Source organism: Melanerpes formicivorus, unplaced genomic scaffold (genome assembly GCF_026170545.1).
Source record: "Melanerpes formicivorus ecotype bairdi unplaced genomic scaffold, bMelFor1.0.p_v2 SCAF_3, whole genome shotgun sequence".
In the NCBI taxonomy this organism is placed as follows: Eukaryota; Metazoa; Chordata; class Aves; order Piciformes; family Picidae; genus Melanerpes; species Melanerpes formicivorus.
This window is the reverse complement of record NW_027142355.1, coordinates 22,691,604-22,717,040: the sequence shown is the minus strand read 5'-3', so window position 1 is coordinate 22,717,040 and position 25,437 is coordinate 22,691,604. Positions and strand designations below refer to the sequence as shown.

Genomic DNA, 25,437 nt, shown 5'->3' with positions numbered 1-25,437 from the left:
GTTAGGGTTTTCAATACGGTGTTTAGTTTTTGCACGATTAAACTGCTCTGCAGAAGAAAAGCAACTGGAGAGCAGGGGTGTGAAAATGACCCTGCTGTCCTCACGGCTTGGGCTATTTTCATTCGCACTTGTGAGCTTGTTTTGCTGTGGTTGAAAAGTTTGCACATGCACCACGCAGAATGGCACCACAGCGTGTGTGAAAAATAAGGAATAAAGGAAAATAACTAAATCTCTGGTGAAATTAGGTATCAGACCTAGTGTGTTTTCCTGAGGGTCTGAAGGAAGTTAATGATCCACCGTGTGAATTTTGGTTCCTGACTCACAGTTTTAGAAAGGAGATGGAATATCTGGGGTCGATGGGGCCCAAGTCTGTGGAGGAATGGGGTGTTTTGATGTCATCTTTGATGAAGAATTGGATAGATCCAGTTTTTATAGCTGGAGCTTACCTGTATGATTAAATAGTAGTGAAAAGGGAAAACTCTTTAAAAAGGAGGGAAAAAAGCTGATGCTGATTTATGAAGCCAGACAGTGACCTCTGTGGTGAAATCTAAAAATACACGAGGTTTGCTGTGGAAATCACCCCAACATCAAGGAGAAGTGAGTGGGATAAGCGAGTGGAGCTGGAAGCCGACCCTGGTTTAGGGCGCTGCTCCCAGCCTTCAGCTACTTGTTGAGTGCGAGTCTGCATTAGGCTCCGCCTCAGTAACTGCATTGTCCTGCCATTAGTCCCTTTAAAACAATTATTTCTAGGGATCAGCAGCCTTTGTCCCTTCTTTCTTTTCTTTTCATTTCTTTTCCCCCAATATATCAGTCAGAAAGTGGGAAATGTGGTCTCTCTGATCTAGCTTGAATATTATTTACTATGCTACTTCCTGGAGAAGATAATGAATGTTGACCCTTTCTATTCGTATAATCCACCTTTCCTTCCTTTAGAGTAGCTACTTTCAGTATTGTTCATAAATGCACAGTGAAAACAGGCTAAGAGATTTTCTAGACACACAAGACTCCCATGCAAAGATACAAGTACACCCTGCACCAGCTCTTCAACTACCTGTGCCTCTATAGATCTGTGTTTGCATCTCTCCTTCTGTCTGTTTAGCCAGCTATACACACAGATCACAATACCTCTTATGTCTCTATATGTCAATACCTTTCCAGGGCTTCATTAGCAGGTACAAACTCCCCTTCTTCAGTTGAATAACCTGTTTTCTAGCTTACAGCAATTTGCCCAACTTGTTCTGCATTTAGGTAAATTTGACTCTTTGGATCTCTCTATATTTTTTTTTTTAGCAATAAATGAATTTAAAATATTAGGTACCATCCCTTAAGTACATTTATAACCACAGGGAACCCCCTTCCCCTCCCCCCCCCCCCCCCCAAAAACAACCCAAAACAAAAACCAAACACAAATTTGACTGAGTAAATCCACTGGGTTTTGTGGCAAAGAGCAGGTCTGTAATTTAAATACAAGCAAAGGAACTTTTGTCGTAAGAAGGGGATGGAGAGTTACTTTTGAGGCAGTTGGTGCTCTTTGCATGTGCCACATCATTACCAAAAAGCCGTCTAACATTTATATTCAACCTCGTGGAAGAACAACAAAAAAAGACGAATCGGGCAGTTTGCAAGGTTTATCAGCTCTGAGGGAAAGGTTATTACCACATCTGTGGGCATATTTTGGTCTTCTTCGTTCGGCCAGATTATTCCTAGGGTTTGTAGCTCACAATTGCCTTCTAGTTATTATTTTCTAGCTAATAAATAAATAAATAATTTCTGCAGTCGGGGCTTGCCAATTTCACATAGGATTTTCGCTTCAAAGTCTGCATGGAATTGTCTGGAAAAAGGAGAGAGTGAAGCTGGGCTAGCCAGATCCCGTGTCCCAGGGTTGACATCCTCGCTCAGTGGGGGTCCCGACCGGGAGACCAACTTCTGAGATGGATCCTGGCTGCTACCTCGGACCATTACAGCTTTCAAATTTTAGTTTGTAAAGGGGACTGGGGGTTTGCATTAGATGTATTTTGTCTTGCTCCCCCGGCACGCCGAGCCTTTTGGAAAGGAGGGAAGAGGGAGTACAGCTTGGTACTCCCCTCTGGGGGCTTGCTAGAGTGGCGAAGGGAGTGTAACAGGAGTTTCGCTGTGCTTTCTCCGAGCAGGGAGCCAGGTGTGCCGGCCACCGCTGCTGCACGGCTCGTTGCCCTGGCTGGACGGGAGCAAGGCGCTGAGCAGCCACCACAGCGCTTCCCCTTGGAACCTCAGCCCTTTCTCCAAGACTTCCATCCATCACAGCTCACCGGGACCCCTTTCCGTCTACCCACCCGCCTCCTCTTCCACTTTATCTGCCGGCCACTCCAGCCCGCACCTTTTCACCTTCCCACCGACTCCTCCTAAAGATGTGTCCCCGGATCCGTCCATTTCCACCCCCGGCTCTACCGGCTCCACCCGGCAGGATGAGAAGGAATGCATCAAATATCAGGTGTCCCTGGCTGATACCATGAAGTTGGAGTCCTCTCACTCTCGGAGCAGCATGGCCTCTTTAGGAGGAGCCACCTCCTCTGCTCATCACCCCATCACTACCTACCCACCGTATGTCCCAGAATATGGCTCTGGACTTTTCCCCCCCAGTAGCCTCCTAGGAGGATCACCGACTGGGTTTGGGTGTAAATCGCGACCGAAAGCACGGTCAAGCACAGGTAGGGCTTTTGGCTTCTTCATCCTCATTGCTCGAGAGAGGAAGCTATGGGAGGAAACGGGGAGCAAAGGGATAAGGCCGTGCCCTCTTCTCCTCTTTGCGCACAAAGGGATGCACACAGACATCCATGTGGTGAAAGCAGCAGGGGCTGAAGCCCCCAGGGACACACAGACGCGGCTTTACCTTCCCTACAGGTTGTCCTGCTGACTTTTTATCCAAATCTCCCACCTTGTCCAACCCCCGCTGAGGGTCCCACCCCAGGTGCCCATCCCCAACCGCATCCAAGTAGCCCAAATCCCCCCGGGAGCGGTTATGCCAAGCACCTAAGGTGCGCTCAGCTGCGGTGCCTATGGAGGAAGTGAAACCGAGGGAACCGCAGCATTAGTGTATCTGTTCTGCATTTCAATAGTGGTACCAAATCCCGGCCAACTTCCCTCGCTTGTCCTCCGCCTCTCTTCCCAGGGCCTCTTCCCATGCGGCGCCCGGAGGTGCCGGGAGGATTTTCTCTGAGGCTCTGTGTGTGTGTCCCGGGCGGGGAGCTGCCCCATCCAGTTCTGTGCAGGGTCTTTGTCCACCTCTAGTGCAAGACCCTAAAAGCATCCTCTTGGCCACACCGTTTCGGGAGGGGGTCCCGGAGCTGTGCGCACCCCGCTGAGCAAGGGGTGGGAATTTCGCGCCTCCGGCTCCAGGAGGCTGAAGGCTGCGGGTTTGGATATTTGTGTACAGAGAGGGGTAGAGTGTGAGGCGAGGGATGTGTGTATGTGCAAGGGGCGATTAGTTAGAAGACTTTCCCTCCCCCCCCCCACCTCCTCTTTCCGAGGAGGCTGCTGCAGGGTTGCCTGGCATGAATGAGATCAGTTTTCAGGGTTTTTCCAGGGTGACATTTACTCTGTCTGTCTGAGCAGGGACTGTCTCTATTTAGCTGATATGTTTGAGCTAATCCAATTATTTTCAGACTGCTGCACGCGACAGTTGCATTGTTTATCCAGCGCCAGGAACTTTAATAGAGTCCGGATGCGGTTAGAGTGACAAAAAACCCCAGACCTGTATGTTTTGTACATGAAAGCAGGAGAGAGAGAGATGGAGTAAAACAAAAGAGAGGGACAGAGACTCAACTAGCCCCGGAGCGGCTTGCCCCCTTTTAACCGGAGTGGAACAAAACCACCGGGGTATTAACGGGAGCCTCTCCCCGCCTGGCTCCGGGACTGACCGGGTGCCTTGTCGTGGTAGGGATAGGTTTATTCTCGGTCCTCCCGGTACAAGCCGGGCTGTGACTGTACCCCCCCCCCCCCCCCCCCCCGCCCCCGGCTGTCGCAGCTCCCGCCGGGGCACCGGCTGCGCGGTATTTTCAAACCGGCTTGCCCACCCTCCTCACCCCGTCTCTTCTTTTCCTTTTGCCACTTTCTGTTACTTTACCTTCGAGAGACACATCTGTGGTTCGTGAAAAACCAACCCCAACAACAACAATTAAAAAAAATTCTTTTTAAAGTTGATTTTTACAAGCTGGGAAGCTTGCAAGAGAAAAGGGGTAGTGGTGGAGGAAAAGGAGGGAGGAGGTGTTTTTGTAGGATGAAAGAGGGAGAAAGGGCTGCAAATGTCTAATTTTGTTTTTGGTGTTGACGGGTGTGAGAGGGTTTAGTGAAAAGGTTCTGGAAAAACGGTTGCCGTTTGTGGTTAGGGTGCGGATGCCTCTTACTCGAATGCTGGGGCAGTGGGGAGCCAGCTCTGGGCTGAGTTAGCTCTGTTCTGGTCGACTGAGGTCTTTTGCTGCTCTCAGATGGGCTAGGTGCATGAAAAATACCCAATAAAATGATGAATCAAACACCCAACCAAAAAAACCACTCAACCTTCTGAAAGTATCTGAGAAGCATGTTCACATCCTCCCCACAATTCCCTCCTCCAGGTTGAGAGATGGTGGGCTGGCTGACACAAACCTCCTGATAGCTGAGGAGAGGATAGAGATGTACTAAAAAGGAAGGAAAGACACTGATCAGGGCTCAAGTAATTTCAGGGATGTCTGGGATTCCAAATATCAGGAATGGACCATCAGGCTGTGGATGAGATGGAGAAGCCAGAGGAGTTTACAGAAGTTGGGCGGTGGCAGCTTAATTGCAAATTAATCAATAGCAGATGTTGTCAGAGTGGTTGTGTATTGGCCAGGGCTGAGAAGGTGTTTTGATTGTTTGATTATATTGGGGGTCCCTGTTGTGGTTTGACCCAAGGCCAAATGAATAGCACCCCCAGCTCATGTACCACGCTGAGAGCATTGGCAGTGCTCAAGGAGTGACCCTTGTGTCCTCATACACATCAGAAAGGATGGCCTTGACTTACATTTGGTATCCCTCCATCTTGGGCTGGAGAGGGTTGAAGGCTCCTTGCAAAGCCTGACAAGGTATGTCTGGTCTATATGGCAATGCGGGGTGTGGAGGGCTGTATATGCCCTTAATCCAGAGGTGAGAGGAAATTGTCAGCACTCTTCTCAAAGGGGGAACCTGTGGGAGAAGAGAGCTTCTCCAAGGTACCTCTCAAGCCAGCCAATGGCCTGGGTTGCCACTGACACCATACCCCTTCCTTACTTCTGGGACACAGGCCTGATGCTGCCTGCAGAATGGTGTTAGGGAGAGAGACAGGATCTGGCCCCACCAGAATCTCCCCAGCCTGTGCCAGAAATGTTGCTCAGCCATGGCCTTGGACCCTTGCTTGGAGAGGACTGGCAGGGTCTGGTATTGCTGGGTCTCCCAAGGGATTGGGGATTTTTGGCATAGGGGAGCTTTTCCCAGCCCTTGTTACCTCTGCTTTCCTTAAGTGAACTATGTGCTGTCTTGTTTCCAGAAGGCAGGGAGTGTGTAAACTGTGGGGCTACCTCAACCCCTCTGTGGAGAAGAGATGGCACCGGGCACTATTTGTGTAATGCCTGTGGACTCTATCACAAAATGAATGGGCAGAACCGACCCCTGATCAAGCCCAAGAGAAGACTGGTGAGTCTCCTTCTTTTTGGTTCTCTCTTTTCCTTCTTCTGCACCTACTGCATCTTGTCTGCAGCTTGGGATGGCCAAGGAAGCTCAGCCATCTCCAAAATCTGCTCCCACTGCATCAAGGGGCTGAGAAGCGGCATGCTTGGAGAGGTGCTCCCAGCTGCTGTGGGCCCTCAGTTGTCTGTTCCTTTGGCAAACTGCAAAATAGGTTTAAAAAAAATAATCAAGATCCAGAGCTTCCTACAAAGCAGAACTATGTTTTCTCTCAGGTCTCCACGAGACAGATAGCTCCTCACAGTGCTTCTGGATGGCAACCCAAGGACAATAGGCCTTTCCAGAGGCACAGAACATAGTGACCAAGGATTTTCTTCCGGGCTCTCCATACTGTTGTCTTTGCTTTCCCAAGTGTATCTCATCCCCCTTAGCTAGCAATATTGTGGAAGGTGAACTCAAGCCGAGTACTGTGTGTCACTGGGACATTGGATAGACCTTGGTCCTGCAAAGTGCTTGGCTGGTGGTCCCGGTACCACTTGAATATAGTGTGGTCATTCATAGGTGAGGTATAGGGATATGAAATTGTGTCATTCCCCTTTGAGTCAGTGTGAGTAAGGACACCAGGGAATGACAAATCCTGGCGACTGGGCAAAGCTAAGTGTATGCCCAGGGCCACAGAAGTTGTAGGAAGAGGAAAAGTGTAGGTAAATATTGAAAATAATAGTTGGAATTCTCATGACTGTACTACGTATGAGCAACACATTACAGCATCTCCAGCCACCCTTTTCTGGATTTCCCTGGAAGCCACAAAAAGGTCTGGCAAATAAATGTGTTGAAGCATATTTGGCAAATAATCAGGCAAACCTCAAGGGGAAAATTATATCAAGTGGGGGAAAAAAAATTATGTTCCCTGCTTGGGAAGTTATTGACTGTTTTGAATTGAGGCACGATTAATTTTGTTAGGATTAAAGACATGGATGGGCTCCTGGGACTGGCTCAAAAAGTGGAGGGAAAGATGCTCTCCATGGAGTTTCTGAGCTGATGGATAGATCCAGTTGGTTCTATGAGGCTTGTGTCTGGCATGGCTGGATCCTGCAGGTGGGAGAAGGGTCATTCACTGGCCTTGTGTTACCCATGAAGATGCTCATGGTCTTGGTCTGATAACTCTTAGATGTGGATTGATCTTCCTCACCTGTGAGATGTCCACAAGATTGGACTGATGTTATTCCCATAGGCTCTGGGAAATATTTACAGGATACAGCCCCAGGAGGGGTTCATTGCAAGAGACAGGAGCTTCAGCTCTCTCTGACTGTGCTCATTTTGGGAAAGATGTGGGTTTGCTCCTTTACCCCAAACTTCCCATGAGCAAAATCTCTCCATGCCTTCCTATATGGGCTTTTCCCACATAGTAAAACATTGGCCTCCCTCATCTTTCATAGCCTTGTTAGAAAAAAGGAAAAGCTTTCTAGGGAGGGAAGTACAGGCTGGGACTTAATTTTCTTTTTTTGTTTTTTGTGGGCAGCTCTCTTGTTCTCTTGTCCTCCCCCTGGCCCTTCTCTCTTAAACACATACCCCTCATTTGTTTGGGTGTTTTTTTTTTTTCCCCTTTCTCCTTGTTCTCTCTTTATATGTAAAGTTAACTTCCTAGGAAAAAGCTGCCGGATATCTGAGCCCTGGAGATAACTCCTAAACAACAGCTCTGCTTCCCCAACCCAAACACACAGGAGCTTGAGCATATCCAAACAAGTGGAGAGGGAGGCAGAATAGGAAAGCGGCTAGGGAAGGAGGGGAAAAGCTTTCAAAAGGTGTCTGATGGAACCATGAAAGAATGTCCCGAGTCACCCTCAGCCCAGCACATGTAAAATGAACTGCATAAATAAATACATTGTAAAAGGTCATTCCTGGGTAAAAAAAAAAAGAGAGAGAGAGAGAGAGAAAGAGAAGGAAAGGAAAATATAAAAGAGAGACCTTGTCTTGCATAATCACTCCAGCCTTGGACATTTTAGTTTAAGTTTTCAGTTGCAAAAAGTTCCTTTGAATGTGGCCTTTGCCAAATAGGGGACATTATATATATATAAAATATCTTTTTTCCCCCCATCACTGTCTGGGGTAAAAAAACAGGAGAAAGATTTCTAGTGCTTTTGGTATCCATATTTATTTCCCTTGCTGAACTCCACAAAACAACCAACCCAAACCAAACAAAAACCTCAAGAACCAACCAATCAACCAATTAGAAGGCACTAGAGCTGGGCTGGTGTTTGTATTTCATGTGTGTAGATGTGTGAGCATGTCTGTAGCTTCACTTGATTTTCCCTAACTTGTGAAGGCAAATGAGCTGGGAAAGGTGGCGCGTGGATGGGGACTGAGAGTGGGGATCCAGTGCACACTCCTCTCCTTCTGCCACAGGTTTCCTTGGGCTGGTTTTGTAGGCTCTGATCCCAGACACACTGAAACTAATGACAGGGCTCTGATGGGTTGGAGATAGAAGGCAAATAAATCCTTAGATGCTGAGAATCCAGCCCAAGCCTCATTAAATTCAAGGGGTGTCTTTGTAAAGGCTTCCTTTAGCGGAGATGGATGGAGCCTTGCTGGTCAAGGGGACTCAGACAGGTTTGCTTTGGGGAGAAGATGGAAGATTGTGAGATATTGGCAGGGCATCAGGAACAGGCATATAGTACCATGTCACTGCTCCTCTAGAGCCCTCCTGGAGACTATTCTTGCCCTTTTTGAAGCCAGTGGCAGCCCTGTTACTGATATTTTGAGATTTTCTTCTCTTCCCATGTGGATGAAGAGCTCTCTGTTTCTGTGTCCAACTGTGCTGGTTTTGTAAGGATTACCGCCAGTTTCTTGGAAAGCCCATGAACGTGCAGTCTTATTGTAGGAAGATGATGCTTGCAGCTTTGTGGGTACCCTGTGTAAATCCAGACACTGAAAATGCCCCTTAATTAAGCATCTTTGTTAGTGCTTGATTCCTTCTGCACCATCCTCAATTCCACCTTCTCATTACTGCTAGTGATCTTGAAGTTATGCCCTTGCTCACATGCAACTGGGCCGTGAGGTCTGGTTCTACAGATGATATGGAGCTCCCTCTTAGTCATCCCATGACTTGCATGGCCGGGTTCAGATCGGTGAGTAGCATCAGTGGATGCCATTGCTGGAAGCTGTTACAATAGCATTCATTGTTTCCTGCCCACTGCTGGTGTCTCCAGAATGAGTTGGTATGGCATAAAAGGCACAGTCTGGGACCCAAAGATCACAGAAATTAAAATATTCAGCTATGGGTGCTCAGTTTTGTAGGGGAAACACGGCAGATGGAAAAGGTTGTATAGAACACAGTAGATGTTGTGATTTATTGGTTTATTTAGTGCCAGAGTTTGTTAGAAGGTAGCAAGGTAGTGACTTTTAGATGTGCTTGCCATGAGAGAAATTACAGCATGGGCTATGTAGAAACCCCAAATATCTTCAAAGGGGATGTTTCCCCTGTGTGGGCTGAGTCAAAAATCACTGGTTTTAAGAAATTTCCTTAGGCTTGATTTTTGGATCTGATAAAGGCAAAGCTGACACTGAAAAATTCAATCCAGGCTCTGAGCCATGTGTGCTGTTTGGTGGGAGACAGAGAGGAAGTGACCTGCATATTTGTCCCCCAAGTCTTGATGAGAGCATGGCTCTCCATGCTGTTGTGTCTGTGCTGTGTTTGAAACCCTCATTATCCTGGTGAATTTGATGAGAACCAAAATTGAGGCCGTGGCATGATCTGGAGTAGGACAGGGCCAAGGCATGTGTGCACATTTGTGAAGGTTGTACATGCTGGGCTGCTTCAGATTCTCCTGTCTGCAATATGATTTTTGTAACCAAAGACCCATGTGCCATTTCTAGACCCTGCTTGCCATCAGCACAGAGAAGTCAGCTAGAGGTCTCAGTGGGTTTAAGATTGGCTTGTTTCCGTGTGGTTTATGGCCAGGCACAATGGAACTGTCCCCACGGGCAGCCGGTGAGAGCCCCTTTCTGTCTGATCAGGCTTTCTGTGATGCTTCCTGGTGCTCCCAAACATCATATTATTTATTTTTTAAGACAGTCCTGTTTGTCTAATTAAAAGAAAAAAAAATCCTACTCTATCTAAAACAAAACCAACCCATCCTCTCTCCACCTACACCACATTCAATTATGATTAAAATTGCAACATGACCTAACAGGAGCTGGTATTAACAGTTGCACTGTGCCAGTGTCCATATTTGCATTTGGGGTTTGTTGTATGGTGTCCAAAGATGTGGTATTTCTTGTTCTCTTTTTCTTTTTCTTTTTCTTTTTCTTTTTCTTTTTCTTTTTCTTTTTCTTTTTCTTTTTCTTTTTCTTTTTCTTTTTCTTTTTCTTTTTCTTTTTCTTTTTCTTTTTCTTTTTCTTTTTCTTTTTCTTTTTCGTCTTCTTTTTCGTCTTCTTTTTCTTTTTCTTTTTCGTCTTCTTTTTCGTCTTCTTTTTCTTTTTCGTCTTCTTTTTCGTCTTCTTTTTCTTTTTCGTCTTCTTTTTCGTCTTCTTTTTCGTCTTCTTTTTCTTTTTCATATTCTTTTTCTTTTTCTTTTTCTTTTTTGTCTTCTTTTTCTTCTTTTTCTTTTTTGTCTTCTTTTTCTTCTTTTTCTTTTTTGTCTTCTTTTTATTTTTCTTCTTTTTCTTCTTTTTCTTCTTTTTCTTCTTCTTTTTCTTTTTTCTTCCTTTTTCGCTTTCTCAAATGTTGGATGTGCTACAGTGTGCGGCTGTGTGGGGTGAGGGGTAAATTCGAAACAGTAAGAGCACAAAAGAGAGCATTAAAGGCTCAGTTCTGCAAGGTGCCAAGCATTGCTATGATCTGGCAAATCGCTTAAGCACATGTTTTAACTTTAAGCACATGAGCAGTCCCACTGAAAGCAAATGCATCATGATGAAATCAGAGCTCTGGGACTGTGTCATATTGATGGAGAAGAGATAGGACTGGGATCTAAAGGTCTCTTTTTTTTTTAGGAGCTGTGGGCACTTACACACATGCAAACAAGCATACAAGTTTGCAAACTCCTTTTCCTCCTTCAGTAGCAGAAGGGCAATTTGTTTGCTCAAGCTACAGTTTTTATATGATGAGAATGAATTCATGCATCTGAAAGGGGAGCAACTTTGCTAAATTTGGCTTTGTTAACTCATTATTGCAGCTAACAAAAAAACTCCTTTATACACCTTGACATGTAGACTTCTTTTTCTTGTTCTTCCCTGTTTATGAAATGGTAAAATTCTTCTTTTGGGCTCATTACCAATCTTTAAATAAACATGAAGGTTTAGGCTGCAGAAGGGTGTAATTAAAAAGTTGGGATTCTCACTCCTTGCCACAGTGTTATTTCCGATCTGGAGCCTGTATCCTTTGAAGCTGAGCTGAATTGACGGGACCAGGCTGTGCTTGCGGTTGGACCCGGCGAGCAGCTGCCCACCATGCTCAGCCTTGGTCTCACCCTGAGCTTGCTGGAGCTGGTGTGACTCATGCCATTGACTCTGGCAATTGTTGGTTCAGGCCTTGACTGCAGAATTAGACCCCTGGGGGGTCTGAGAGAATTAAGATGGAAAGACATGTTGGCATTTAAATAATATTTTCCCCTCTGGAATGGGCTGTGCCAATGATGCTAATTTTGATGAGTTCTATCAGAGGTTTAGCACTCACTTTTCGGATGCCCTTTGGCACCTGATTCAGTTTGTATATAATTTGCGATTAAAGTACCTTGGGGATTTTTTTCAGAATTATTATTTGTTCTCACAAGCCAGTTTCTGGAGGCCTCTGCCGATGTGCGTCAGTCCTGCAGGGTTGATGTTTTCTTTCTCAGCAGTTTCGCTGATTGCATTTTTTTTTTGGTAACTTTTTTTTTTTTTCTCCCTCCCTGTCTCCCTCTCTTCCCCTGTCTCTCCCCCTCCTTGCAGTCTGCAGCCAGGAGGGCGGGCACGTCCTGTGCAAACTGTCAGACCACCACTACCACCCTGTGGAGGAGAAATGCCAACGGCGATCCAGTCTGTAACGCCTGCGGGCTCTACTACAAGCTGCACAATGTAAGTGTGACTGCTACACTCAAGAATGGGGCCTCAGTTTTGGTGCTCCGTGGTACAACCACTTCCTTGGCTTAAGGGATTCCAGTCTTGGGTGATGCCAAGAACTCTGGGGACCTTGGGGATTGGAGAGATGAGTTGGTATCCCCTCAAATGTTGCCAGTCCAACTTGGGGAGTTATAAACCAGGGCTGTCCACAGGTAATATTAGAACTTTCCCATGCCTGAGCCAAGAAAGGAGGAGTGGATCAACACAGAGAGACATTATCCACTGCTGATTGGGCTCAGTGTGTTGGAAAAGACAACATGCTGTCCTGCAAGCTGATACCCCTTGTATACGTAGCTTGGTTCCTCCAGCAAATGCGGACTCTGGAAAAAAGGCAAAATGTGCCAGCAACTATTTAGATTTTTCTTGGGTTTGTGGCTGTCTCTCCGCCGGTCCCCAAGGATGACTTATTTAGGTCTTGTGTTTGCCCTGGTAGACGCAAATGGTTCCTAAACCAAAAAGGACTTGATTTAGTTAGTGAGTTGCAGAGTCTGCTCAACCTGTGATGTGAATTTTAAGGCATCTGTCATGGAAGGGAAGGAAAAATGAAATGAAATGGCTGGCAGATTTAATCTAATATCTCCATGCAGAGTCAGCTTGCAGGATCAGTGATATGTGCCCCAGGGAAAGAACTAAAGGGATCTGAAAAGTCTTCTACTGAGTAATACAGCTAATAAAGGAGTCTTAAGGCTACTCCTATTAGTCTCATTCCACATGTGGCATTAGAATAATTTTTATGTTAGAAGGAGGAAAAGATTTTCAATTTCTCTGCTTTGATATACTTTTTTTTTTTCTTAGTGGTCATTTGTTTTATGTTTGACTTTAGACATCTTGGACTATGTTTTGCCCTCATGTCTGCCCATGTAAACACATCAAAGACAGATAGGGTTTCATGGGGCACCCAACCCTCGTGGTGCCTGAGTCCTTTCCATTTGTCATTTCAAGCTCTTTGGTTTCTTGGGATAAGTAAACAAGTTTGGATTAAGTAGGAAAAAAAAAAAAGGGAAAAAAGCAACAACCAGGCTATTTTTTTCACCTGTTTTGTGAGAGGCATCTCTTCTGGGAAAAAAACAAAGGTGTTTACTCTTTACTGGGCAGGCATTTCAGCATGTTTTGAGTCCCATGTAGCAAGCAAGCTTGTCATCAAACTCTCAAGTGTGATCACTGCAAACAAAGGCATTGAACATGAAGTGAAAGCTCCTAGGATATCACAAGAAAATATTCTGTTTGCTAGTGCCATGGCAAGAAGGGAACAAGATCAGCCAGCTTCACTGGAGGAGTCTTTGTGTGTGCAATGTTTTCATTTTGGCCTGGTAGCCACCAGTGTTAGGACTTAAATCACATAGCTTGGAAGACCCATAAAGAGATCTATACCTGAGCTCCTTCCCCTGTATCCCAGCAAAGCCCTTTGAAGAAACCAGGCTCTTCTCAGGTGCCATTTATTGGACCTAATGGAGATGCTTGTGTTTGGATAAGGTTACTTGTATTCTTGAAGGCAGTGCATTTTCTCCCAGTGACTGCAAAAGCTGGCAGGATGACGAGTTCAGATCTCTCTACCTGCATTGTAGACATCTTCCTGGAGGACTTTCTTCTAAGGTGCCTGGGTGCTGGGGTTCTCCAGAAATGAACCTGCAAGAGCGCATTCTTTTCTTTTTCACACTTAAATTGTGAACCTAGTTGGCCTGGGTTGACCTCTAGATCCACTGTTTAGCGAAACTCCAATTCAGCTGTGAAATTCGTGACATGGGGCAGGCCTTGAGCACATTGGAACCATTTTCACGTTAATTAAACACACTGACAGTTGCTTAAAAGCTCAGCACAGCTACTTACCAAAGTCAAGTAGTATCTTGCCTTATGAGCAATGCCATTAATGGGACCTGCTTAAAAGAAAGCCCCTAGAGGACTGAGATACTGTGTGTAGCAATATAACTGGGCAAGGATACCAAAATCTGGCTATGAGTGGGTAGTTCCTTTTGTTTTTAGTTTTTTAAGATGATGCTTATTAATGTGGTGAGGAATGGGCGACATCGCAGCTGAGGGTCTTTGAACGTATCACCCTCAGCTTTAAAGATGTAGAGCACTGGAACATTATTCTGCAGTCCAAATGGCTTTAGGGGCTGTAACTGTAAAGGCCACATTGTGCTTCAGAAGCTGTGACTGTCAAGGCCACACTGTACTTGAGACACTAAAGAGGTGTGGGGTTTTTCTGTAAGGTAGCTTCATGGAGATGCCCTTTCTTTTTGGCTGCTGGGAGGCAGGACTCAGGAGCTGTGCTGACTGCCTGGTGAATGGCACAAGCATCACCCTTTATACTACTCAAGGTAGGGAGGAAATTTAGTGATTGCACATGGCCAGAGGTTTCTTGGCTGAAAATTGGTCTGGCCTGTTAAAATGTGAGAGTTGTATGTGTAAGCTGTGGTCCTTCTCCCTTTGTGTATCTTATCTACATCAGTTCTCCATCAGGGCAGGTGTCAGAAATAGAGAGGCTCATGGTAGCATGTCCCTGCCAAACAGCTGAATGTTTCTGCACAGATGTTGCGTCAATGCACTGGTAGAAGGTCTTGGGCTTCTTGGAAGATGCTTTCACCTTGTTTCAGGCTAGGTTGTACCAAATTCTTGGCTTCTTTTTAACTCCCTTCCTCCATTTTGTCTGTTCTTTGGATTTGGTGATTTTTTTTTTTCATGGACCCTTAGATTATTAAGGTTTTTTTAATAGACTGATTTAAAGGTGAAACTTACCCATTTTTTTCAGTCCACATGAGGAATGATTGCAGTGAATGACTGCAGGCTGATTTTTCATGGTGCTATTTTTCTCATGGGGCTATATCAGTTTGTTTTACTGCTGATTCCCACAGCTTAAGCAAACCCATTTGTCAGTAGCATACGAGCAATAATCATAATAGTCTTGGGGTGCGTTTAGTGAAGCTGCTGGCGCTGCTCCTACTGACTTCAACAAGAGCTGGCTCCATTAACACCAGTATTAACAATGACTAATATTTCACACTGATACAGTGCCTTTCATCCTGTGGCATCCCAGAGTGCTTTCTAAGATACAGCTAGCCTGGAAGATTAACCCAACATTGTAATGACTATGCCTGAAGGATAAATCCGCTTCAGTGACAGGACCTTATTGAGGTCAATGGCAAAATCCCATTGTCTTCAGTCAGAGCAAGATCAGACCTACAATGTTTAAGACTATACCCTGGATTTGATCTGTTGAATATAAGGTTCTCGTTCATGTTATTTCAGTCCTTTTTAACAATAGGATGAGGCTTCACTTGCTTCAGTGACAGATGAGAGTGTACCTTGCTGGAGGTGTACAACAGACTGGCCTTCTCCCATAGAAATGAGAGAATTGAAATTGATTTGGTAAAATTCTTCACAGAAGGCCTGTTTCACAATATCTTAAAGCAGGGCTCTGCATCCCCAGAGCAGAGCAACTGATATTTTGCATGTGATAAACCAAAGAGCATAATTCCTGCCCCTAATTAATCTGTTCCATCTGCAATTAATGAATCACATATACATGCATTGGGCTGGTTCAGTTTTATTTAGCATGTGTTTGTCATTTTTATCACAATGAATTTTCATGGAGAGGGTCTTCCCTCTGGGTCTTTTGTTTCACTACCCCTTTGACTGGCCTTTGAAGTCACTGGAAAAATTTTCCAGCTTGCTGCTGTGACTTGTGCTGGTCTCACTCCTCCTGATATTTATCCCAGTTCTACATGTTTGGCACTTTGGTCCAACACCTGCCAAGAGGATGAGATCATGTACAATAGGATGATGTGTCCAGCTAGCAGCTTGGATGCTATCTATGACCACAGTTGTGGGTCTGGCCATGACTTTGTCACCACCCTGCGCAAAAGTAATAATCCCATCTTTAACACTTATATCAAATCATGGCCTGGGCTAATCTGTTCCTAGTGATTGAGTGAAAATGTGAAGGACATTGCTTTGAGGAAGTGCTTATTGTCCTGCAGGACATGACTATATGCTCCACAGGTCAGGACTCCTGTGTTTGGTCTAAGAGTCAGCACAGTCCCAGTTCCAACACTAGGCTGTTGCCACTGCCAGATTCTGTGCCTGCACCTTTGCTGCTTCATATGGAAATCAGTTCTGGCTGCCCCTCAAACTCAATGTCATGATACAAATCATCATTGGGAGCTAGAGAGGCCAGGGCTGGTGTGTGCCTTCCCAAATCTGAGCTGGACTCATCTGAGTTTGGGATTTCTAGGTGGTTGTCAGCATCGCTGATTGGTGGAGCTCACTTGGGGCTGCCTCCCGGCATGCCTTTACTGTCTAAATTAAAACAGGCCAGACAAGGATTTCTCACCCCAGATATTCAGCTGGAGCAAAGGGCCTTCCTTCCTTGTGTATGTATCCCTGTTCCCTCATTGAGGAGAGGAAGCCAGGGAGATGGCTGATGTTATATTTAAAGCCTATGACATTTGAGATTTTTGCTTGTTGCTGCCCCAGGGCTGTTGTTGGCCTGCATATGGGCAGATTCTTCCTTTTAATTGTTATCAAGCAGGACTGCTCCCTCCAGTTCCCTTTGTCCCTGGGTAGAGGAATTGGCCTTTTATTCACATGTTTTTAGGATAAAGTGAAGTTTCCCATCAGGGCTGGTATGGAGAGCATGAAGTCACTAATTCAAACTGAGATGACAAACTTGGGGATGCCTAAACTAGAGAAGATGAGCCTAGTCCTTCCTCTCCTCACGCATCCATCTGAACATATTACAGGAAGATATTTTATTCCTTCCTCTCTGGGGAGAGAAATCTGGGAATGATATCCATGCTGTGGGGAAACAGGAGCTGATGAGCAAGTGAAATCCTGTAGCGATCTGGAAGAAGGGAGTGCTTTGCCTCTTGCACTGATTTAAGATCTTGTGGATGAAGATGTATTCAGGACCCTTGTAGAAGCCTCTTTTCGTTGTCCATTACCAGGGATGAGATAGTACTTGCTGATGGATAGCAGATTCTTCTTTTTTTAACTTCCTTTCTTCCCTTTTGCAGAGTGTCCATCTGCAATGCTGTGTGCTCTCATTTATTATGAAAAATGGTCTTCAGACCTGGGGGGTTTGCTGGGCTCTCCTGTGAGTGAAATTCTATGGAGGAGTCAGTGCAGGACATGTGTAACTCCCCATGCAGGCTCCCAAGTCCATTTTTAAAGGATGTTTAGGGACATTAGATGCATAAATCCCTTCCCAAGTGGGGTCTTTGAGGTTTTCATAGCACCTGTGCTAATGCATGTTGTGATGTCAGTGACTCTCTGCAGCAACGGGAATTTCTTGCAGAAGCTTCAGCAGACCTTTTTCTACCCTTTCCCAACTCTGATGAGTATATGGTTGTTTGTTGCAGCTGCTTATACCCATGCAGAAGAATATAATGCTTAGATTTCATGTAGAGAAGTCTGCATGAAAGGTAAAAAATGATCCACTGGGCAGCACAGATACTTGTTTTAGTACCTCCAAAAACACCTGGAAGGATTTAGAAATTAAACTGTATCTGCTAAACTAAATTTGAAAAGAGGACCAGAGCACAATCTTTCCAAAGAAGAAAAGTAAGAGAAATGTTTGTTGCTTTTGTGAAGAGTTTGTCCAGCTCCCTAATGCCACTGTGAAAGTTTGGGAACCCTTGTAGGACTGAAATCCCAGCAGCTTTTGCTATTAATGGTTTCAGAGCAGTCAGGAAGCCCTGGGGTGAGACAATGTCTGCAGGAAGTATTTCAAGGTGATAATGATGGGTTTCTTTCCTGAACATGATGCAATTACCTAATGTGCAGATAGCTAAAAGTTTTCATATCTCTATGACATTTGGGCATGATTTACTCCTGTGAGGCTCTGCCAGCAATTTTCTGTCATCTTCATAAATTTCAAATGGATTTGGGATTTTCTGGTGGGATCTGAATTTTGGGATGGGGGGGAAAGAGGTTGTGTAGTTGTGATGAGGGGAAGAGGGGGAGCAGCTGGTCCTGGGCACACTCCCAGGATTGCCTGGACATGAGGTACATGAATCCTACGGTGATCTGGGGAGAAGGGATGGAAACGCAAAAAAAATAAATAATTGATTTTTGTTTAGATTAACAGACCCCTGACCATGAAGAAAGAAGGAATTCAGACCAGAAACCGAAAAATGTCTAGCAAGTCCAAAAAGTGCAAAAAGGTCCATGACAACCTTGAAGACTTTCCCAAGAGCAGCTCTTTTAACCCCGCTGCCCTCTCCAGACACATGTCCTCCATCAGCCACATTTCACCTTTCAGTCACTCCAGCCACATGCTGACCACGCCGACTCCGATGCATCCTCCATCCAGCCTTTCCTTTGGACCTCACCATCCTTCCAGTATGGTCACTGCCATGGGTTAACGAGAGACTCCCCTGCTGAATGCTTACAGTCTCAAAATGAGATTTACTTTATATACTTGCATTTTTGCAGGCGTGTGGTTATGGGCCTGATGTCCCGAGTCAAATGGGAGGGTGGGGGAAAAAAAAAAAAAAAAGAGAATAAAAAACAAATAAACAAAAACAAACAAAAAAAAATTGAAGGCATAAGAGAGAAAAAAAATATAAAAAAAAAATCTCAGAAAAAAACTACAAAAATCACAAAAAAAAGACAAAAAAAGACAAAAAAGGACAAAAAAAGTTAAAAAAAAAAAGTTTTAAAGAAAGTGATGTTTGCCACTTTTTAAAGGAGCTCACTATGGCGTCTATGTATTCTTACCCACTGAATCTGGATACCATTTGTGAATAAGCCATTCAGAACTTGCATTCCCTATTGGACAGGATCTCTAGTGCTGTGAAAAAAAATAAAATGATTAAAAAACAAAAAATAAAGAACCGCTGAACATTGCATATAACTTATATTGTAAGAAATACTGTACATTTGAGGAAGACTTTATTGCATCTGGAGAGCTGTAAAGATAAAAAAAAAAGGAATGAAGGACTCCGAGAGTTGGTTGGTTTGGTTTTTGTTTTTTTTTGCTTTTTTTTTTTTTTTTTAAAGGAAAAAGAAAAAACAAAAAAAAAGAGGACAGGAGGACAATTTAAAAACCAGAAGAACAAACAATGCAGACCAAGAGGAAACGCGGTCTTACGAACAAATGCACCAACTGCCAGTCATGTCTTCTCCTTTTGCTTTATTTTTATTTTGTTTTTTCTTCTTTTTTTTTCCTCTTGTTGTTGGCTTTTATTTTGTTTGTTTCTTTCTTTCTTTCTTTTATAATTTTTTTTTTTTTTTCTTCCAGGGAGGGGGAGGGCGCTGGCTAGAATGGTTTTGATGATGCATTAACTAACTCACTGACTGAATAAATAACTAAATAAATAAAACCTGTAGGAAGATCATTCATTTCTGGCCAAGGGGCCTTTTTACATAGGAAGTACCAATGGTGTCGGGCAATCAGTGTTAACATGCGGACATTGCCAACGAGGGGTTGTCAGATAGCCATTCTCCAGGTCTATATGCATTGTGAACAAGTTCCTGTAATTGTTGTTTGTATGTACAATTCAATGCACCAAAATAAGAAAGATGTAGATTTATTTCATCCTATTATACAGACTGAATGGTTGTACAAATTTATTTACTGCTAGTGATAAGACCTGCTCTTTTTTTTTTTTTTTGGTTGTTGTTTTGTTTTCATATTTTTTCCTCCTTTTTTTTTTTTTTTTTTGAGAATAAACTAGATTAAATTCTGTTGACTTAAAAGTGTTTTGTGCTTGGGGGTGGGAAAAGGAGTCTGTTTTTCTTTTTATTTTTTCATTTGTTTCCGTTAGTTTTGGTGGTATTTATTACATAGATACCACAGGTATGGGAATGTGTGTCTCTGAGCTCATGCTGACAGTCAAACCAGTGCTTGCAGTGGCTTGATTAAAACCAACCAAAACAAACCACAAACACAGAACAAAGTAAAAAAACCTCTCAGAAATAAATGGACTGCATGTTAGTGTAACCCCACTGTCCTGTGTGTGCTCCCTCAAACTACAGCCCAGCTGCCGCTCCCACCCGGTGCTGCGTTCTTGTGTGGGATGGGTCCCTTTTGCTGTCAGTCAACCATGGCCACCACGGTGACAAAGTTATGTTGAGGACAGTTTGGGACTGGGATAATTGCAAAGGGTGCTTATGATCCTGGCTAGTTTTTGGTCAGTAATAGGAAAAATGTTGAGACCTCGGATTGGACCTGGAAAAGCATTTTCTGCTCTGCCCTGTTGGGCTCTCAGTGGTATAATCTGGTGATCTACAGATGAGATCTTGATGCAAAATTAAATGGACCAGACCCTGTACCTGTGCTTGGAGGAATGGGCAGAACCTGTTACAAAAGGCTGGATTTGATGGTAGACAGAGGACAGTTCCCAGAAATTTCAAAGCCATCAGCCAGCCCCTTGCTGCAGGAGTTTTCCTTGAATAATGTCATTTTCCTCAATATTATGATAGTTAATAGCAAAAGTTGTCTTTTATAATTTGATTTCTGATGGTTTGATCCTTAGGAATCGGTCCTCCTTTTTGTCTTCAGTATTTAGTCTTCCAGCTTCTTTATACCATCATAAGGGTTGCGCATTGCTTTCCAAACAAAGAGTTAAACTTCTTATCATCCCACTCCATTTGTTGAAGATTTAAGTATGGTGTGATAAGACAGAGGTTGCCAAGGCTGTGAGAAAATGCTTTAAAAACACCAAACGAGAAGTCCAACCCCTAAATGTAAAAATCTCAACAGCTGTGACCTGCAAATGAACTATTAGTATTATTATAATTATTTTGATGCAGAATGAAATAGCTGAGTTCTTTCACCTAGAAATACGTGTACTGCCTTTCAGTGCCAGGTGGGTGGAAAAATGTCACCATATCTGTCAGATGCTATTTTGAACCCACTTTCTCTTGAGTGATAACTGAAGAGGGTAACTGTGGTGTGGTCTAATCTTTTTCTGCAGGATGGCTTACATGAGTAAGGAAGTTTCACGTAAGAAAGACCACTCTGAAACTTTCAGGATGATTATACAGAGGTCAAACAGTCATTTGATTTGGGAATGGGGCAGGAGAGAAAGAGGATTGACCTTTATTTGGACTTTTTCTCCCTTGTTTTGAAATTAACCTGGATAAACAATGTCTACTGTAAAGGAGGATTTAGCAGATGTAAGTGGAACAGGCACTAATCGCTTTGTGATGTTGTATTTTCTTTCCTTTTTATTCTGTTGACAAAAATGTGTAAAAAAAGGAGTCAGAACAAATGGCACACATTTAAATTCTTATGTTAATCACCTTTCTGCTTTCTCAATGAATATTTTAAGCATAAAGACTCAATGTCGAAATAAAACAGAATGAAGAATTACTGAGATGCAAATGGAGATCTTGTTGCCCCCTAATTAATCATCTGAGAACTATGAAGCTATTTTTAATTAGCCTGACTAATCAAAGGAAATAATCATCTTTGCTGATATTAAGCTTGAGAGATTATTATTTTTTAATTTGTGATGCTGCAACCTTTCCCTCCTTTCACTCATCAACACATTGCAGTTGAACTAAGATATTGATTCCAGAACCTCAGCAATGGTGAAAACCAGAGGAGGATTCACACAGTTCCAATTACACACAATTCCAATTGCTTTAGAGGGAGCCAGTTCCTGAATTTCTTGCTCTAACATTTTTTGTTTTTCCTTAAAATTGGAAACACCTTCTTCTTGCAATTTCCTTCTTATGCTATTTCATAGGTCTTAGAGGCATTGATTGAAATGAAGCAGGATTGGGGCCAACTGAGAGAATGAGCATCCAAAAAAGGACACAAATGGAGACACTCTGTATGCAGATACTCAAGGAAACATATACAGTTTGTCCAGACTGTCCTTACATCTCTTATATTCTGATGTCAGGAGCATGATGAATAGGATCTCTCACATCATGCACCCCCTGCCGCCTGCTCGAGATGCTAAATTAACAAATTATCAAAAGTGGTACACCAGTTTCTGTTATTTTTTTTTTCTTCTCCCAGAGCAAATATTCCAGAATTTTGAAGTCTTAAAGGATTTTGGTTTCTTGGTGGGCTTTGTTATATTACCCTTTTTTGTTTGTATTGTTTTGATTGCTTACTTGGTGGTTTCTTTGTTGTTTGTTTATTTTGTGTTTTGGTTTTGGTTCTTTCTTTCTTTCTTTCCTTCCTTCCCTTTAACATATGAGAAAAATCTGGATTGCAGGAAAGTCTGAGAACTTGCAATCTTTAGCAAATGTCTTGGGAATGACAACTTTGTCTTTCTTCACTTCTGAAATTACAGGGAAGAGCTGATGCTGGGCAGGTTGGAGCAGGAAAGCTCTCTGAGTCATGTCTCCACTTCGATTATCTATATTGTCTGATAACTTACATTTTACTTATGATCCAAGCAAAAGTCCATTCATATCAGTGGAATGGCTCCTAAAGAGTAATTCAATAAGAGTTAAATCCATCCAGAGAGACCTGGACAAGCTTGAGAAATGGTCCTGTGTGAATCTGATGATGTTCAACAAGGCCAAGTATGAGACCCAGCAATTGGGTTGGGGAACTCCCACTACCAGTACAGGATGGGGGAGAAGGGATTGAAAGCAGCCCAACAGGCTTGGGTGTATTGGTGAAAGAAAAGCTGGACATGAGCTGGCAGCATGTACTTGCAGTCCAGAAGACCAACTGTGTCCTGGCCTGCATGAAAAGCAGCATGGCTGGAAGGTCAAGGGGATGTGATTCTGCATCTCTAGTCTAACTCAGGTGGGACCTCACCTGGAGTACTGGATCCAGCTCTGGAGTCTTCAGCACAAGAAAGCTATGAACCTGCTGAAGCAGTTCCAGGGAAGGGTCACAAAACTGATCCAAGGGCTGGAACCCTTCTGCTGTGAAGAATAGCTGAGAGAGTTAGGGTTGTTCAGCCTGGAGAGGACAAGGCTCTGGAGAGGATGAGGCTCTGGAGAGAACTTACTGTGGCCTTTCAGTACTTACAGGGGCCTACAGGAAAGATGGGGGCACTCTTTTTAGCAGGGTCTGTATTAACAGGACAAGGCATGATGATTTTGAACTAAAGGAAGGAAGATTTACGCTAGATTTAGGGGGAATTTTATTTTGAGGGCACCAAAACACTGGCCCAGGTTGCCCAAGGAGGTGGTAGATGCCCCATTCCTGGAAATACTTAAGGTCAAATTGGACAGAACAACCTGTTCTAGTTAAAGATCATAGAATCAAAGAATGGTTTGGATTGGAAGAGACCTTTAAGGTCATCTAGTCCAACCCTCCTGCAGTGAGCGAGGACATCTTCAACTACATTAGGTCAATAATTCATTTTTGAATATTATTTTAATATCCATTCTTTCTCAATAACACTGGTTTCACAGTCTGCCCTTTTTCCACCTCACCCACCCCATTTTCCCCCCCTTATCTCCCTCAAATCCCAGAGCACCTGGGCTCTGTTGGAGTCTCCTCCCACCCCAGGTGTGGCCACTTTGCCCTCCCCTCCCACTCCCCTTTTTAATCCCCCCCAGGAAAGGCAGAAGCCCCAAGCTGAGCCCATCTGGGCTGAGGGATCCTCCTCTCATCACTGGTGAGTCCTCATGGCATGCACTGGGTGATGGTGGTGGTGACAATAAAGGCCGGGGGGCCTGGTGGCCCCCCGGTCAGGTAGGAATAGGGTTGATGACTACTTCAATATCATCTATGGATGTTGGCTGGGCCTCCTTACTGGGGCTGAGCTCCTCTGTGTGGTATCTGGGCTGGTTGAGGGTCTTGCCCTCAGCTCTGGGATGGGCACAAAAATGGTGGTGGTGGAGCAGAAGCTGTTTAGGCAGGGCGGAGGATGATGGGGTGGGAGTAGGAGCTGCTTTGAGAAGATGAAGCAGGGGTAGGGGGCAAGGGCAGGGAGGTTAAACTAGATGACCTTTAGAGGCCACTTCCAACTCTGGTGATTCTATGACTCTATGATCTAGTTCCAACCCCCTTGCCATATGCAGGGACACCTTCCACTAGACCAAGTCATCTTTAAGAACATCTTGCAGAATAGCAAATGAGTTAAATATGGAGTTTATCTCAACCTGCACTGCAAATCCAGTGCTTAAGTTCTTTAATTTCACCCCATCACCAAATCTGGAGAACAGATAATAACACTTTCTGTCCTCAAAGAGATGTTGTGAAGATAAATCCATCACCTGCAAAGTCTTTGGATGCAGGTTGAGCACCATGGAAAACCTATCACCATCTGCAGGAAGGAGTGCAGGCATGAGAAGTAAGCAAAATACAGGCCTACTGTGCTTGACAGGTAATGTCCTCTCTGTGCTGTGAATGAGGCAAAGGAAAAAGAAGATGGTGTGACTGCCATATGTAGAACAAACAGTGGAGGTGGAGGGAAGGTGAATAATTCAATCTGGTGTTCCCTCACACTTCAGTGGTGGTTGTTTAATCTTCGCACTGTTTAAGTATGTTTTTGGGCTACATTTTTCTGTTAAATAAATAAATCTGTGTCCAGGCATGGATTTCATGGTAGTGTGGACTTCTTACCTTGTCAAAAGAAATGCTGTGTGTTATTCATATGCATAAGTACCTCTGTACTCGGAACTGGAAGGCAGGTGATGTCACTGTCTTCATTGGTTGTGTGATGTTCTGTGTGTGCCTGTGTGGATATCTAAGTTACAGCTCTACAGAAACCAAGGCACAACACACATGTATAGCAAATGTATGTTTCACATAATTCCCTGAGGCTATGCAGACTCCTGGGTGGATGTTGGATTACTCTGTCTTAGAAGTGTATTTTCCTTGTTATAAGTTTAATTTAAGGCTCTGACCTGAAGCTCAACTCTTTTTTTTCTCTTAAGGTACAAAACACCTGGTTATTCAACCTGTCCTTTTACATTTCCACTCTGGGTTACTGTCAACTCCAGAGGCAATGAAATAATTAAAGAAAACCCATCCTCTGGGAAGACAGAAGTGACTGAAATGCTCAGGGAAATCTTGTCCATGAACCTCACAGGCCAGTGTTGCTCATACTAACATGGATAATTAGCTGACCTGCTGCATGTGTATTCAGGCTTAGCCCACAAACGGCTTTAGTTCCCAATTAGTACTGTATTGCAATATTATAGTGCAATCATTTACTTAACTATTTCTGTATTAAAACCACATTAATCTTCTTACACTACTTGACTGGAAAACTATTTTCTTACTAAGCCACAAAAATCACCCAGTGCATAAATAGAGGTGGTCCTGTTGGCTGCAGAGAGTACTGCTGTCTGCAGACCTGGGTTGTTTTATTCTAGGTTAGGATTCAGTCCTTCAACTCCAGTCTTGCTCTTAAGTGCACTCTTCAGTAATATTCACCTGTCGCAGAAGGGCTTCCTCTCTCACCTGTGATCATGCTGAAGAATTAAGTCAGAAGAAAGCAATATGAACTGCTGCAAATGCAGGAAGGGGTTGAAGGATCTTGGCTTCTTGAGACTCTTGGTTTCTTCTCCCACATGCTAAGACTGCCCCTGGCCAGGGAGGCCAGAGTCATCCTCTCTCCAAGAGGTCAAGTTCTTCCACTCAAGCTAGCTGCAGAAGGTCATCCCTTTTCTGCACGCATGCAGCAATGCTCGTTGATGAATTTGCTTCCTGCAGAGTCACACTGGAGCAGATTTATAGATTCTATGATAAATTTTAAACTATATTTAGGGACTCTGAGGAAACAGTAATGAATAGACTCAGGTCCTGAACTA

At 44.0% G+C, this 25,437-nt stretch overlaps 1 protein-coding gene and 1 long non-coding RNA gene across 2 annotated transcripts in view; both read left to right on the top strand.

Annotated features, from left to right (window-relative positions):
* The window catches only part of GATA3 (GATA binding protein 3), a 20,225-nt gene extending 780 nt beyond the window's left edge, over positions 1-19,445 (top strand). The window contains exons 2-5 of the mRNA XM_068170931.1: positions 2,102-2,687; positions 5,519-5,664; positions 11,584-11,709; positions 17,832-19,445. Coding sequence (XP_068027032.1) covers positions 2,102-2,687; positions 5,519-5,664; positions 11,584-11,709; positions 17,832-18,116 — 1,143 coding nt within the window. The 3' untranslated portion in view covers positions 18,117-19,445. The remainder of the gene's footprint in view (positions 1-2,101; positions 2,688-5,518; positions 5,665-11,583; positions 11,710-17,831) is intronic.
* A 3,816-nt stretch (positions 19,446-23,261) lies between these two features.
* LOC137454360 (uncharacterized) lies at positions 23,262-24,884 on the top strand. The gene is made up of 3 exons (XR_010990589.1): positions 23,262-23,294; positions 23,870-24,005; positions 24,559-24,884. It is a non-coding gene; the product is annotated as an uncharacterized lncRNA (long non-coding RNA).
* Positions 24,885-25,437: the final 553 nt, after the last annotated feature.